Source organism: Maniola hyperantus, chromosome Z (genome assembly GCF_902806685.2).
Source record: "Maniola hyperantus chromosome Z, iAphHyp1.2, whole genome shotgun sequence".
Taxonomy (NCBI): Eukaryota; Metazoa; Arthropoda; class Insecta; order Lepidoptera; family Nymphalidae; genus Maniola; species Maniola hyperantus.
The window spans coordinates 9,279,872-9,297,576 of NC_048564.1; the positions used below are offsets into that span (position 1 = coordinate 9,279,872).

The window sequence follows — 17,705 nt, forward strand, 5'->3', positions numbered from 1 at the left end:
AATACTATTCCAAAGAAAATAAAAAAATATTAAACTTTATACATGACGTAATAGTTTTTACAACTTTATTATCTGTTACCTCCCAAAGCCAACATGATTCAACTCTCAATATCGCTGATCCTTCTTCATGATCTTTCATGGCAATTTATGATTGAGTGTATGATTTGAATCATCATCATGTTCAACCGCATCGCTGGCTTACTACTGAGCACGCACGGGTCTCCTCTCAGATTGACTTTGGCCTTAGTTTGACCATACTGGCCAAGTGTGAATTGCCAGATTCCCACACTTTTGAGAACATATTAGAAAACTTTTAGGCATGTAGGTTTACCTCACGATAAAAATGCTTTTTGAATAAGTACTATGACTTTTTCAATTATGTTTTGAAATATTTTATTTCCCTTTCACTTTCACGAAAGCTGCAAACTACAGATTACTGTGTAAAATATTGTGTCAGGGTTTAAGCAACTTTTAAGTACACAGTCGGGTCCCGTCCCCAGTGGTGGCAGTGACAATTGCTCACTAGCAGTAAAAACGCTCATATGTCCTGTATTCCCTTGAGTATACGCATTTTTTTCTATTTCCCCTTTTCTTGTAGTTTACGTTGGTATTTTAGCTCTGTTTGTTTGTTTATTTAACTGGCAACGGTCACCAGGATAAATAAGGTCAGATAAATAGGTAGAAAAAAGTAATACACGTTGCAGTAGGCATTTAATACTTTGACTCTTTTGTTTTTATACTATAAATCTACAGCTATTAAAAACGAGCTTATTAGAACTGTAAAGTGGGAACTAAGAAAACCTATTATTATAGAGACTTACCTATATACGCATTACCCAGCTGAGTTTGTTGTGGGCTCTTCTCAGAATAGGGCGCGTTTGTAACTCCCGTAGTTTTAAATTTACGAAATTAATTATTGTCATTATTTACATCATTATATTACAAATTCAACAATTTATATAATCAAAAAGTATACAATGTACCTACTACATAATATATTGAATAAATGATTTGAGTTTGTGCTTAAACATAAAAAATAGCAATAATATAATTATTAATCTTTGGCAAGTTTTACTCACGCAAGTAGGTACATTATTAACTTACGACAAATTTACTACTACTCTACATACTCTATACTCTTATAAGCGCATATGGTATATTTCTATTTCAGCTGTAGTCAAAATGATGTCATTTCGATGTTAATGAGACATGGTTCCAGCGCAATAGCAATATGCGGGACTTGTAGTTGTGTATTGTTGAAAAAAAATTAGCGTACCTCCGGAACATGAAAAGCGAGGATTCAATAAATATAAAGTTGGATCATCCCCTCAAGTTATGCCTTTTTGCATGGTTTTTTTTAAATCTTTGAGCTTTCTTAAATTCATTCACTCATTCTTAAGCTTTCTTATCATTTAAATAATCCTACATTTTTAGTTTTTTAGTTCGTTTTTTATGGACTATTAAAATGGTTGATATTTAAAGTCTGACGCATTCAAAAATGCTCATCTGATAAGAGAAGTAATCCTAGCGCGCTCTCCCAACGCTTTCCCTACAAACGTAGTTTGGTCCTCATTTGAATATTAACAAACAACGGGCTTGGATTTAAATATAGTTTTAAGTTGTTGTAGTTTTAAGTTCTATATATGTAGTCTTTTCTATATATTTGTCTGGTGGGAGTCTTCGGCCGTGGCTAGTTACCACCCTACCGGCAAAGCCGTGCCGCCTAGCGATTTAGCGTTCCGGTACGATGCCGTGTAGAAACCAAAGAGGTATGGGTAAACTGCCATACCCCTTCCAAGTTAGCCCGCTATCATCTTAGACTGCATCATCACTTACCATCAAGTGAGATTGCAGTCAAGGGCTAACTTGTATCTGACTAAAAAAAGAAAAAAAAAGTAGGGATATTACGCACTAATTTACTTCAATGATTCTAACATTTTTTCGGCAGTCGTCCAATTATACAGGAAGTAGGTATACCTACTTATTATTTTACAGAGTTACTAAAAGCAAGCAATCTACTAACAGTCATTTACCCTTCATTAAATCCGTGATATTCCGTGATATATGAGGGTTATATATGAATTCTAGGGGTAGGATCACAATCGACATTACATCGAACAGTGCTAAAAATTACCTCATTTTTATAGCAGAGCGAGTATATTTCTTACACATTACAGCCTCTATACTACCCCACGCCAGTGTTTTCCCCAAGGACACAACCCTCGCTCGGCTCGACTACTGACATAGGAAGTCTAAAAGATTTTCCAAGGTGTATGGGGCTCAGAGAAATGCATTTACTTTTATTATTATTATTTATGCCAAAGCGGAGGCGTGGAGTGTACCAATTTGCCAACAATTTTATGAGTGCGCTTTAGTTTTATCGTTTCTGAATTCGATTCAAATGATTGGAATAGGTTCCCTCCCTGGTTTATATCGCTAAAATATGTTCGAAATTTCACAAGTACGTACATATCTATGCCTCCGAGTATTACACATTTAAAACTACACACTAATGAGCACGGGTCTTGTCTCAGGTTGAGAAATTAGAGCACAGTCAGCTACGCTGGTTCAGTGCAGATTGGCAGACTTTCACACACCTTCGAGAACATTATGGAGAACTCGCAGGCATGCAAATTTCCTCACAATGTTTTTCTTCACCGTTAAAACAAGTGATACATTTTAATTGCTTAAAACATACATAGCTCCGAAAAGCCAGAGGTGCGTACCAGGGATTGAACCCCTGACAAGAAGAAAAAAAGGCCGTGATCCAAACCACTAGGCTATCACCGCTCGTATAATGTATTGATTATTATATAAAATATATAAGATTGTCAAAGTTTGTAAATGTCTCTTACACGAAGAAGCCGATAGTACCTGATGCGGCCTGGTGTTGTGAGGAGGGGGTCCGCCGACTCCGTGATGGTACACCATGTCATGCTTCAGTTGCGGCAGCGGCGGTCCGGGCTGAGGGCCAGATTGGTGTTTGCCTATATCCACCGCCGCAAGTGCCTCAGCCCTACTCAGCAAGCCGTCGTTTAGCCCGCCGAAGATATCACCCTGATGATGACATAATATACAAGTCAGTTCAATACAGTATAGTACAATATCATGTCATAGTTGAGAAATATAGAGAGGGTTACAGTACAAAATACCTGTACCCACTGACCTCTACTAATACTGGTATTTCTAGAATGCTTTTACAAATTTTGATAAATAAATGTACTTTCAGCAAAATAACAGCAGTTAGTCCATAGTGGAACTGTGTAATTAGCGACATATCTCAAGCATATTAGGCGCCAAGAAAAGTATATTTATGGGAAAACTTTCTAAAAGTGAACTAAAAACACGTAAGTAAGAATTTATATTCTACTAAACACTATAGCTCCTTCATTTTTAGGTTTCTGAACCTCAAAATTGAAGAAGCAGAACCCTTAACGGGTCACTTTGATGTTTATTTGCGTGTCAGGACCTTTTTTGGGACGCCTTAAGCTATTAGGTGTTTATATGAAGTACTTAAGTTTATACCATCTAACTTCTGCAAATAGTTCGGGTTTCTACCTAGTTTAATGCAATCAAAAGATAGGACCATCAAAGCATATTCAAAAGAGCCAGTAAGTCATATTCATTAGCTGATCATCAAAACAGTATTTTGATGATAATTTTTTTTTTCGATGTTACTCAACAATTCTGTCTGAACCGATTTTACAGATTCTTTTTTTTTAGAGGTTGTACTATCAGCTTGGTTTCATGTACCTAACGTCTGACGAATAATTTCGAAAATGAAGAACGGAACTCCTGAACGGATAGGTCAAATAAATCGCGATCAGTTTAATAACCTAGAAAAAGTAGACTTTTAACAATACATAAGTATAACGTCGTAGCATACATTTTCACTTCCTGCTTATTAGTAACATTGTATGTTTTATTTTGGTAAAAAAATTATAGATACAACTTCTTGGTGCTTCTGAGTGCTTGTCAAATTAGTATTTTGAATATTATTTTTTTAGCTTACTACCTTTTGCTAACCACTTGATAAAATAGCAAAACTATTAGGTACTTATACTAAATTAAATAGAAATGCTAAGGCAAGCTTTAAGTTTTATTGTAAGTAATTTAAATTTATAATATAGCTAAAATTGTGTTACAATCATACAAATCGACAATACTATTACTTAAAAAATTAAATTACTTTTATAGAATCCTAATTCGATGTGTTAAGATCTACGTTCATTACGCCTTAAAAGTTTCTTTATAAAATAATAGCAGACTAAAATTCTACACTCAGTACAAAATTATATTCATACCTCTACTTTTTTTTTTTTAATACAATAAAACTTAAAGCTAGCCTTATCTAATTACTATAAATAAATCATGACCGCGTGGAATGGTGCCAAGAATACTGGCTGCATTTCCGCGCTGGACAGCCAGGCTGATCCGCTGCGCAAAAAATGAGCCAGCCCTTCTGTCACCAGTTGAGGCTAATACATGCAAACCTTAGTATTTATATTATAAACTTCAAAGCAAGTTAGTTCAGATTAAAATTGAGATTAAGCAAAATTAAGTAACGTTGAACGTTGAGGGCAACACTAATTCGCAAGACGTAATACTTTGGTCACATGAAATAGTCATGGAGACTCAACCGACGGCCCACGGACAGGGGTTTTTCCCGGATTACTTTAAATTATTTATGAGTGACTCTGACCTCGTGTTGCTTGGTAACTCGTTACTCGGATCCACGCCTTCTTCTCGGTTACTCCCGACAGATGCTTGGCGCGCGAACCGACTCTCAAATAGGCATTTTATAGAGCCAGGGAACACTTTTAAAGTGATAGTTTCTCTTTTCGATTTACCGGTGGTACACACGTTTTCAGGTTTTATCTCCACGTCCCCTTTTAAAGACGGGATTCGCATTCAAATTGTCGATTTCGGTTTGACTGGTTTTGTTGCAAGATGTAACATCTGTATATACATACCCACATGTACAATAAAGAATATTTGATTGATTTGATTTGATTAAAATATTGATAAAATTCCAAGTAAGTTACCTATGAAGGAAAAGTTTAAATACCTACCTAATTTATGTTCAATATTCTTTTAAATTCAGAAAATATGTAAACTTTGTTTTAAATTATTCCTATTTTTACTTTTCTTGATAATTTACTCAAAGAAGGCATCATCTCACTGCTTGTATGGTCATATTTATTTAGCTTAGCACTTTCCCTAACGTTCTATACAATATTAAGTACTCGTGGTTCCATAGATAGAGCTTTATAATAATTGTAAGTAGGTGCCTAAAACTCATTAAAACTATTAATATTTTGTAAAGAACTTGTAAATTAAGTTCAAATCCAAGGCACGCCCCATTTCATTAATTATTTTGTGCAACAAAACTGTGTCGTCTATTTGAACTCAGCGGATTGCACGCAGATTGCATGCCGCTGGTCGACAGTATTGGTACAGACTTCAAATATAGACTACAATTTTAGCAGTCAGCTTGCATTCGAAATGCGGCCTGTCTGTCTAGATCCTTAATTGTTTACTACAGAATTGATATTAAATTCCAAAACCATTATTAAATCTATGGAAATCTATCACTCTGGTAAAATTCAAAAATCGTAGGTAACAATCGACCGTGGGATCTAAAGTTTGTCCTTGCGCCCTTCCCAAAAGCATTAGCGTCGTGTTACAGAAGTGATTCTCTGCATACCCCCGTCTAATTGTAATTGCTAAACAAATTGACCCTGGTGCTGTTAGATATGTTATAATTTGTTTTGAAGTGCCCAGGGAGAGGCTGCCTCTGAAACTGTCTAAAATTTGAATAAATTCACAGATAAGTACACTACGGTAACAATCTGTGATTGTACCTAATTTAGATCATTTTAGCATGAAATATGATTATGTTTTACATAATATTATGCTTGTTAGTAAATTACAAGTAAGTAGGTAAGTACATATAATAATTGCAATAAAAAATTGAAAATTATTACAATCACGTAGTTAAAAACGCGTAGATTTAAAATGTGAGGTAGGTATACATTCATGCTACAGCCTGTTTAATTTTAAAAAAAACATGCGTACATTATATCTACCAGCTCAGAATTTCCGTTAATTGTTCTACCCATTAGCTGAGCTCGCATAACGCAACAAAGTGACTGCCGAATTTACCACTCAAGCGTGTAGTAGACATAAACTAGCAACAAAGGCACATCCCAGCAATCCCTAAAGCACTGAAATAATCCATTACTATTATTACTCATCAACGTTCTCATTTTAGGGTTAACTGGCGACATCTTCTGATCCCCAGATACATCTGTGCCACGTAATGTAAGTATCGAGTGTCATAGAGAACTAAAAGCCGAGGGGGGCTTTTGCGATTACACAGGAAGCGCTCACGTGCATGTGAAGTGGGTGTAATTGAATTAAAATATTTGTTATTCATTCCGTTGTTACCTATGATATGAGACAGAAGTTTAGTGAGGTTCGTAGAACAGATGACTAAAGAAAAAAAAATTTTTTTTCAGATCATTTTGAATATTTAAAATACGTTATGCACTTAATGAACTATTCTACAATCAGGACATTGTAATTCTTGTTATATTGTTTTCTCCCACTTGCTCGCAAATTACTTCATTGCTTTAAAAAATAATGTTGTTGTATGGTTTATCGCCTTTGCATATCCTGTATAGCATTACATATATTGCAACATTTGGCTGGGGAAAAAATTCTTAGGGAAACACTTGGGAGGTCCTCGGCTTCACCTCGCCCTTCCAATATTACTCGGCCGTCAATTGATTTGTACCCGGCCTGGATTGTAATCACATAGAAAAATTTAAAACAATACATTCTCATTTGTAAAATGTGACAAAGATTTATCGGGAAAATAACATCCGTATCGTGAATCGGCTTTCAATTATCCATTGATTACATATTAATAGACTTAATACAATTATCATTCGTTGAATTTGGGATCACTTTTGAAACCGGGCTGACATATCACGATATTGGCGAGCTGATGGCATTTACTTTTTTTTTACGGCAAAGGCTTTTTAACTGTCGAACAAAATGTCAGCTCAAAGTATTATGGAATTACTTCTACAGAGTGATAGAAAATTCTAAATTAGTTGTCTGCTAAATTAATTTCACTTTAGTATAATATTAATGAAGTTCGGGAAGCTTCGAGATATCTTCTCGTCCAAAATCCTCAGTGCTTGAAGACCGCAAAGTCTTTAAACGGTGCGTGTATCCAGTGATGATATATGGATCTGAGACATGGTCGCTATCTATGACCTTTTAAGGCCCATAGTTGGCCAATGTTGGAAGTTACTCCACTAGGTGGACAAACCAATCAAACGAGTCATAGGGAGCCTTTGGATACATGCTGTACAAGGCCGTGACGTGTGGAAATCCCTACAATACAAGAGACCTATGTCCAGCAGTGGACGTCTGACGGTTAACGATGATGATGATAATAATATTAATTAAAGGGACTTTTACAAATTTATATTACTGGCTCTTCGATTAATGGACAATTTTAGTAAAATGCTTAAGTAAAGCTCAAAAGTAAAGTAGCTCTACGCATTCCCAAACATGCAAAACAAGACCAACCGAGCTGTTCGGAAGTTCACGATCTCTGAACTAAGTTGGAACTGCCAAGCATTTCGGGTCACCTGCATCCGGCTTTCTACATAATATAATGAAACACGAACAGTGCCCAAAACTGCCCATCAAATCTCGGGCCAAAAGCTGAGTTCTGTTTATTATATTAGATATATTCTGTATAGTGAGGCTGTGTTAATTATTACGGTATGTTACCAACAAATATATTAATTACTCCTAATAGCATTGAAATGAAGAAAATATCTACCTTTAGTTAGATATAAAAAAGAACTAATAAGTTACAATGGTGTAAGTATAATTAAGGAAACATGCTTTCTAAGATAACCAAAAAATCGCATTGCAGTTTCAAAACTTACAATTAGTAATATGTACTTATTAGGTATCTTTGGCCAAAGATAGGAGCCTACTATTAAGTTCGCAAGGCAGAACTATTCAACGTACTCATAATTGTATGGGGGCTACTATGAATAGCAGGAGCTCTCTTTCGTGCAGCCACTTACGTTGTGCCTCGGTGACCACGAGTTGCACATCAATGATGCATCCTCCAGAATTCGGCTCTGCGAAAAAAAAAACTTGGCTTGCTTAGACATTTAAACTTTTCCATGCAATTTATTAGTATACTGCACCTTTACCATGCAAAACGATGCGATACGAAAGTTCCGTCAATAAATTCTAAGTTTAAATTAATTGAGAACGGTGGGTAAATTAGATCAGTTGAATATCAATTAGTTCCTCCCGCACTACACCTCTTGCACATGTTTAATTAGATGCCATTCTCATTCCTTGGTGCACCAGCAAAAGTATAAGTGAGTGGATGTGCATATGCTGTCAGTGAGTCGGACAATATAATTACGTATTTGTTACAATTTTTATCATCTGTAGAATCAATGTAAAAAGCACCCTTTTGAGCTTAGTTATCCTATTTTATTTCTATCTTACATACACTATCTGTTTATAAATTATTTATTTTTAAATTATTAGGTAGCTTTAAGTTCACCTAAGATAATATTACAAGTAACGGTCAATTTAATTTGAGTTGCCTACTGCGGGTGATTAAGAATGGCGGCAGGAGGGTAAATGTGAGGATTTCTAACTACCCCTGCCAGTTTATTGATACTAAAAATGCTTAGAAACAAGTCATTAGATGAATCTTATGTCGGCCAAACTAAAGAATCAAGTACCTCCGATCATGAAACTGCAACTGACAAAAGCTTGATTGAACTCATTGACAAAGTTGGCTTCTGAGGATGAAAATCAAACTAATATAAACTTTTGTGACCATTATGAATAATGCCCCCATATCCACTTCTGTGCTTTTTGTTGAAATTACCAATGTAGGTACCTGTCATTCCTAAAACAATAACTTTAGAACGTCTTTCTTTAAGAATTAGGAATCAATTACACCACACGGTATCGGGTAAATAAGAAAAACAGTGTTTTTTATTTGCTTTAATTTTTTGATTACAAATTTTACTTCCCGGAGCTTTGATTTAATTTTTTGTAGGTAGATAAGTAAACGTTAATGTTGCAATAAAAAATGATTACGTTTGTGACTGTCTTCTATTATTTTAGAGTGTTTTAAGTTAGGTGTTCCCCATTACCCCTAAACAACATTATATTATTAACTACACCAACGAAACATTTCAAGAGAGGTTTATTCGTAGTGCACTACATACAAATGTTGGATCTTATTTGAATACTAACCAAATAAACTCAATGTAATTTTGAATATACGTTCTAGAAACTAACATCTAAGTATGTCTGTAGTTTACAAGATTTCCGTTAAAATATTTAGTTTTAAAGTTACTCGGTATTTTAGTTACAAGAATTTACATAGAAATCTTTAAGCCCATATTGTTATGAAAATCTGACACATCAAGGACATAGATATTAGTTTTTAGAACGCGTCTTCATATAAACGTGTTACATCTAGTTTTATTGGTTAATATTTAAATGAGGGCCAAACTACGTATGTACGGAGCGAGCCACGGAGAGACCGCCGTTAAACTAACATGTAGTAACAGAATTTCTTATTCTGTTACTAATGGACTAAGAACCAGCGCGTGCCAGACCTTCTTTATTTTAGAAAAGCTGGAAGTTTCCCTGTGAATTATCCTCAAAACAGGGATGAAAATGAGATTACAGGTAATAAAGGTGTAAAAAATCTTACGTCAAAGTATAAACTCTATTTTTCTTATATTGTATTTTCAATCACGTCATGGATTTTCAGACACCAGTGTCGTGGCAACTCGCTGCCAGACGCCCTAAAGTTGAGTAAATTGTTAATATTTAAGGGTTTCTGGTAGGGGGTTGCCACGACACTAAGTGTCTGGCAATGCATGACGTGATTTCTAATACTATTCTGAAGAAAATATATAAAATGAGACTTTTTACGTTGACGTAAGATTTTTAAATCTTTATTACCGGTAATCTCCCAAAGCCACCATGATCCAAACTTCATATTTGCTTATCGTTCCTCCCTATGTTGTTGCCAATATGCAGATAAACTTTCAGGTTTTACAAAATAACAAAGGTCTGGCACGCGATGGCTCTCTCTCTACAATATTGGTTTAACGGCCAACATATTAGTAACAGAATTTCTTATTCTGTTACAAATATGTTGGTTTAACAGCATAAGAAATTTTATTTGATTAATTGCACGCTCGGTGAGTGCGTACCTCTTGCGCCAATAAACACGCCTACAGAGATTAATGAAACTTTAATCTATTGTTTGATAATAATACCTTAACCTTATTTGATACTCCACGAGCAGTTATAACAACTATTAGTGTGCTTTCTTTGATTATACCTTTTTTTGGTATTTTAACTAGGCCGCCATCTTAAGTTTGTTATGTAGGTATTTAGGTACGAACGAAGCAATTTCCTTCCTCGTTTCTAATCAGAATCGCTAGGATCTAAAACGACTTTCCAGCATCAGTTTTCCCTTCCACTTTTAGTATAGATACTTTCAGGTCATGTGTGAATAGGCATTTTCTACGCAAGCACGCTCCATTTTAGTCTGCATCATCACTTGCCAGCAAGTCTGATCGCAGCCAAGTGCTAGCTTATAAATAAACTAGCTTATGCTCGGGTCGCGACTTCATCCACATGGACTACACAAATTTCAACCCCCTACTTCACTCTCTTAGGGGTTGAATTTTCAAAAATCCTTTCTTAGCGGATGCCTACATCATAATAGCTATCTGCATGCCAAACTTCAGCCTGATCCGTCCAGTAGTTTGAGCTGTTTGTTGATAGATCAGTCAGTCAGTCAGTCAATACTTTTAGATAAAAATATTAACGCAGCCTATGAGAAGTTATTTCCCAAAATAGAATTTCTGCCAAAAGAGTTATTAGGTAAGTAAATGATGGATATAAAAACGTACTAGGTAATCTTGGTTTGCTCAACTCCATATCCCTTCCGGAGTCATGTAAAAATAATGATGTAATGTCCTACAAACAATTAGATGTCGTAACAAACGTCACTGCCCCTATGTATACAGAAACATTAAAACAGGAAAGTCAACCGTTTACGCTACTCTTTATGATTCATAACTTTTATATGTATAAACATGAAATTATCCTTTAAAGGGTAATTTAGTTATCCTTTGCCATCAATTCTATGTAAGTTATAACATACATTAACTATATTTTTCTAACGAGTACGTAGTTTTTTACAAGTATGAACAGTTTTAGAGTTTCTTAGTTAGAGAAGAAACTTAAAGATTCTACCTCTACATTTGACGCGTGTTATCTGTATGTAAATTATCTTAGCTGTTTTATACAGTTATATGCAGTGTCTTTTCGGTGGGGCCTTAAGTATAGAACACCAATCTTTTATTTTCGTAAAAAAATATTTAAAGTTAACAAAACCATTTGCAAATATTATAGTCTCCTTCCTCTCTCTGCTTCTAACTCCTAAACAATATTGCAAACTATTACTATACTATAAAGTGTTGGTACTTTCAGGAGCCAACTAATTCAGGGACAGTAATCGATCAATAGGTAGACTTCTACTTATGCAGGAAATAAAATATTTTTAATTTTATGACAAGTTAGCCCTTAACTAGAGTGAACTATGCCTAACTGCATGCGTGGTAAATGATGATGCAGTTTTTATTGGAAGTGGGCTAGGTTGGGCGAGGATAATTTTATAAGACCCTTATCGCTTAACGGTTTCTTACGTGGCATTGTAATCCGTGCAGAAACGCAATCACTTGGCGGCACAGCTTTCTCAGTTTGTAACTAGCCACTGCCGAAGCCTCCCACCAGACCATGCCACAAAAAAATTAGACATTATTGTGCCCGTCAGGAATCGAACCCAGGACCTCCTAGATTGAAGATGCGGTCTTCTAACTGGGAGATGGGTGCCCACCACTACGTCGCAGAGGATGTTTTTTATTCATGTCCAAACATCTTTTGAAGGTAAGTAAATGAACCTACTGCCTACAAGGAACAAATCTAGGATCGCGATCACAAACGAAGTTTCTTGGATGGTACAATACTTAACTAATATGTATTTAAAAAGTATTATCTATGAGTATCATACTTAAATTTTCTTTTAAGTGAACCATTATCGTAAACGTCAAAAGCAATTTGTTGCAATTTGCGTAATCACATACATAATACTTAAAATCACAAAGGTGGAAAATAAATTACTATAATCACAACTTCACTACGCGAATGATCATTCATGATCATTAATAAACAAACGTTATTTGTTTTAACTGCACGTCATATAAGTCCCACAAATTGCTATTGCGCTTCAACTATGTCTAACATCGAAATGACGTCATTTGACGTATATTTAAGTAAAAATATACCATCAGCTCGAAACTTCAGTCTAGTGCTGACGTCACTAAAATGGCGGCCACGCGAATTAGCAATTTGCGGGACTTATACGATGCGATACAGGATGGCCGGTAAACATCACGTCCCATGGCGGGTTTGTAGGGAAGGTCAAATATTATAAAATGACCTCTAAATATTATGTCTTTGGGTGAAAATGGTTCGTTTTTAAGTATTTGATCGTTTTGCGTTTTTATAAAATAGAGAAATGGGCAGGTCAGTGGAGATAGCTGATCGCCGAACAGTGGTTTTTTTTAGATACTCAAATTATCATCGTATCGTGTCGTCGTAGATACAAAAATTAAAAAGTCATAATTTGTAAGTTAAAACCATAAATATTGGTTTAGTTTTTACCCATCCCAAAATCGTTTAACGCGCCTAAAGAAGTTTTCAGGTAAATTACGCGTATTGCCGGCTTTTCGATTTCTAGGCCAATATAGGTACTGATTCCGAGCACACCTAAATTTTAGAGTATCCACATCCTCTTCTTACTAATGTTATATGAAAAGGACAGACACAGTTTGACAGCTTCAAATTTAATTTAGAGCCGTCAACCCGCGTGACACTTTAGCTGCCAGTCGCGAGCCTATTGTTTAAATTTGTAGCGTGCACTAAAAAGAGTATTTAAATGTAAAATTCGTGTTCTGTCCTTTTTTAGCAATATTAAAAAGAAAAAGATGCAGATACTCTAAATTTAGTTTAAAGAAAGACAACTAAATCGGCGCCATAGCCATCGAAGCATATATAAAATAAAAAATCATCTTTAAAGATTTTACAATTAGGGCTCCGAAACTGTACCGGGTACCCGTTTAGTAATCATGTTGTTGTCTTGAAAAAGTGCTGTGTTTCGTCAAAAATTACTTGAATTTCTTGCGTGAAGGTTTCTGATATTTAAGCATAACATGATATAGCATAACAGTATAATAGAGTACAATGGCATTAACGTGAATAGGTAACGCGCGAGTCGCATGCAACGTATGCCGGGCTTCAACTCGATTATTACCAGAGTGAACTATCACCACACATACTACACTACATTATACCTAGACCTAACTAGCAGTTGCTCGCGACTTCATCCGCGTATAATTTTAAAGCTGCATGAAGTTAGGCCAAAGTTATATTCTTAGCGTTCCATTATCATTTGGTAAAAAAACTTGGTTTTATTGTGGGAAAACTTCTTAATCTAATGGGAAAAAATAAATTAAGTCGCGGGAAACTGCATTTAAACAAACAGAAGCCTGTAAAATTTTACGTATTTTCATTTATTTCAGCGTTTGCTGCTCTTTTGATTTTATCGTGGTATGTTACTTACTATGTTTCTAACTAATTAACAGGTCAAAACATGAAAGCGTCAATATTCAAATTCGCATCCCAAAAAATGTGGAAATATGAAAGGGTCCAGAGTTGACTGTGACATCTTCCGCGCGATTCCGTGCCTAGTCGCATAAATAATTAATTCGTAGCCCTTTGCCGTGCCTGTTAAATGGCGTGACTAAATAAGGGAGGGTCGACCCGTACTCCTACGCCCCCATCCTGAAAACTTTTAATACTGAACGTTTGTTTGGGATAATTTTGAGTGGTAGCTCCAACCGTGTATCCATTAAACTATTGCTACATAAGGCATTCGCAAATATTTACTAATGCATGTAAATTGATTTATAAGTTTAGTGTGTACTTGCCCCCAATTTATGTGCCTCATTTTGGTTTGTCTTAACTTTACAATAATGAACTGCATAAGTATCAGATTTAATAGATTACGATAAAAATTTGACGTTTCTATCCTACTTGAAATAGCAGTGGATTTTTATTGGATTTTAGAATTAGTTGTAGTATCAAATATTAAAATTTTATAATTTGTAAATTAAGTTATATGAACATTAGTTTAGTTTTTACATCTATCGACACTTTGAGCAATATTAACATTAGCGGCATGTTGGTGACGCGACCTTGAAGTTTTAAAATTACCCAACAACGCGAGAAGTTTTCACTTCAAAAACTGGTCAAGTGTGTGTCAGAACACGATATGATAGGGTTCTGTAGCCATGCTAGTTTCTAAAACATACTATGGTGGTGGTTATTTCTTAAATATGTGATTTTGTTGGTTTGTCCTTCAATCACGTGATTCTTTGTATGGATATGATTAAAGACCTGTAAAGTGACATAGGCTACTCTACTACTGGGGTTTTTAAAAATCCAGGCGCATGAAGTCGTGGGGATCAACTAGTAAATAATATGACAAATTAATCACCTGACAATTTTAAAATCTATTGAATTGTCGCTGCTTCGCTTATAAAATTAGGACAACAAGTCATATTCCTAATGGTTTATTAATAAGTTTATACGAATGATACCTGTACCGATACTTTAAAACCTACTTTTACACTACAAATACTTACAAGAGTTTGCGTTGAGTCATTTACGACGGCTTTTCATTCGGTATAATAATTATTCGTTAGTGTAGCTGACAATTTAATTCATATGTCGGTACTGTTCAGCACTGCAGCACCTGAACCATTTCACACGAAGTAGAAAGTTTTAGCTATAAAAATTATACGTGAAAGCTCTCCAGCACATTTACACACAAGGCGCTTTATACACAATTACAGCGGCGTAATCGTGTATAAAGCGCCTAAGTACTGCCAAGTAATCTTACCTAAATCATAAGAGAATGAGCCTTAAATTTGCCGTAGAGTTTTAAGCTTTGATAGAAGGAGAAGGAAATACGAAATAATGAGGGGGAAACGGGACAACTAGCCGGAGATTATGATAATGACGATAAAAATACCCAATGAGGGTGGCGGTACTTAGAAGCAATTTAAAGATATTGTATTTAATGTTCGGAGAGGAGTTGTTTAGGGGCGTCGTTGGGGCTTAGAGGGATTGGAGGGGGTTCGTAAAAGACTCGGATGCGAGCTGGATTTGTGAATTGATAATTACGGTGCACTCAATCGGTGCTTTTCATGTCGGAGCTAAATGGATCTTTAAAATTTGCGAGAGTCGCTATACATATACCACGTATGCACTTTTAAATGACAAAAATCTTGTATACCCCATTTTATTCACCTCTTGTTCTTGAAAATTGTAATGTCTAAACGGACAACCGATAGACGTCCACTGCTGGACATAGTTCTCTTGTAGGGACTTCCACACGCCACGGTCTTGCGCCGCCTAAATCCAGCGGCTCCTTGCGGCTCGTCTGATGTCGTCCGTCCACTTAGAGGGGGTCCTCCAACTTTTTTCAGCGCGAGGTCACCATTTCAGCACCTTGGGACCCAAACGGCTATCGGTTTTACAAACTATGTGCCCTGCCTATTGCCACTTCAGCTTCGCAACTCGTTGAGCTATGTCGGTTACTCTAGTACCTACTCCTACGGATTTCTTCATTTTTGATTTGATCACGTAGAGAAACTCCAAGCATAGCTCGCTCCATCGCCCGCTGAGTGACTCTGAGCTTTCTTATGAGACCCATGTCAACTAGTGTTTGATATTAATGATTAATTATTATATTTTATTGTATATTCATCATTATTATATATAAGTCTTACCTACTATTAAATATTTTTAACCTTAGTTAAATCAGAAACATCATCATCATCATGATTAACCCATCGTCAGCTCACCACAAAGTACGGGTCTCCTCTCAGAGTGAGAAGGGTTTTGGCCATAGTCTACCACGCTGGCCACGTGCAGATTAGTAGACTTCACACGCCTTTGAGAACATTATGGCGAACTCTCAGGCATGCAGGTTTCTTCACGATGTTTTCCTTTACCGTTAAAGCAAGTGATATTTAATTAGTTAAAACTCACATGACTCCGAAAAGTTAGGTGCGTGCCCGGGATCGTATTCCCGACCTCCGATTAGAAGGCGGACGTCCTGACTACTTGACTATCACAGCTTCATCAACATTTCACAAAACCATCATTAAACTGATACAATTGTCGGTTACAAGTGACAGGAGACAGTTTAATAATTTGATAATTGTCCGTTTCATAACACTTTTGGTCTGACTTCCTACTTATCATTTGCATGTGAAAAAAAGTTTGTCAAATTGTTGCGACAATTCGACATTTCTGCGTTTCATAATTAACAGGTCACAATGAATATCTAACAAATTATCGAATGGTCGCAAAATTTGCAAACAGATTTTATATTCAGATTACTTTATTCCTGTCTACAACTATTGATTTGTCAAGAGTTTTATGAAACAGCAATAATTGTCGTGCCAATTACGTCATTATCTACAAATTATCGACTTGTCGGGTTTTGTGAAATAGTATCCTCAAAGTTAAATCTAGAACCAAGTAGTGTTCAAAGGAAATAATAATTACAAGACAAGCGTTAGAGCGTCGTTGGCGTAAATATACAGGTTGGCTGTTTTCTGCATTTAATGTTGAAAATTGGTCTTTCGTGCTGATCGCATACCTACCTACTACAAAATAAACAGCAAGGGGCGCAAGAACTGCAACCAGCACAATATTTTGCAATACCTACCTATTGAAAATGCCTCAGACTCAGTTTTCCATACCGTTAGAATTAGTAGGTATAGGTACTAAAACAAAACACAAAGAAAGCACAACGCGCTTAAGCGCGTCTGGGCTTGCCACCCATAATCATCGTTATGGCAAAGCAAATAAAGCTTAGTTTCAGTTGACTCCAACTTCAAGAAAGACGCTGCGCCTCAGCTCTACTGGTGTGCCTTGCGCCTCAGCCGTGCTGATGAAAAAATCTGGTTGGCGCTTCCGATGCGGCTGATTCGTACTGCTGACATCACTATAATTTTCAGTACTGAAGAACGCGTTTCGTGCTACATTTGCGGTCCTTGCGACTTCTGCAGCTGCTGTGTAAATGTACGATCAACTTGGTATATATTCTACAAACTGTGGCATGTGAATGTTGTAGTAAGTGGTTAAACTCATGAGTTATGCATTTGTACATACAGGATTTTATTCAACTTGCTATTCTGAACCTTACATATTTTTAATAGGTAGGTTAGTAGGTATATTTCATAGTTTTGTTATCTAGTAACAAACTAAATACAAATGAAATAGTTTTCATGCAAAGCTAAGCTATAATTTCTAGTTCCATGTGTCTTTTTTTAACCGACTTCAAAAAAAGGAGGAGATTCTCAATTCGTCGGAATCTTTTTTTTATTAGTTAGGTGGGAGGGTCAATTTCAACAAAGCCTTAATAATAAAAAGTCCTGAGTGTACATACATATCACAAATTGCGTCACTGTTAG

The 17,705-nt window shown here is 36.0% G+C and overlaps 1 protein-coding gene across 4 annotated transcripts in view; it reads right to left on the reverse strand.

Moving 5' to 3' along the window:
- The window catches only part of acj6 (abnormal chemosensory protein 6), a 50,027-nt gene that overhangs the window by 4,464 nt on the left and 27,858 nt on the right, over positions 1 to 17,705 (reverse strand). For 2 of the 4 annotated variants that reach the window (XM_034983438.1, XM_034983439.1), the window contains exons 2-3: positions 8,118 to 8,174; positions 2,875 to 3,057 (exon numbers count right to left, since the gene is read on the reverse strand). In XM_034983438.1, the coding sequence (XP_034839329.1) occupies positions 2,875 to 3,057; positions 8,118 to 8,174 (240 nt within the window). The remainder of the gene's footprint in view (positions 1 to 2,874; positions 3,058 to 8,117; positions 8,175 to 17,705) is intronic. The other 2 variants (XM_034983440.1, XM_069508536.1) reach the window with 1 other exon arrangement.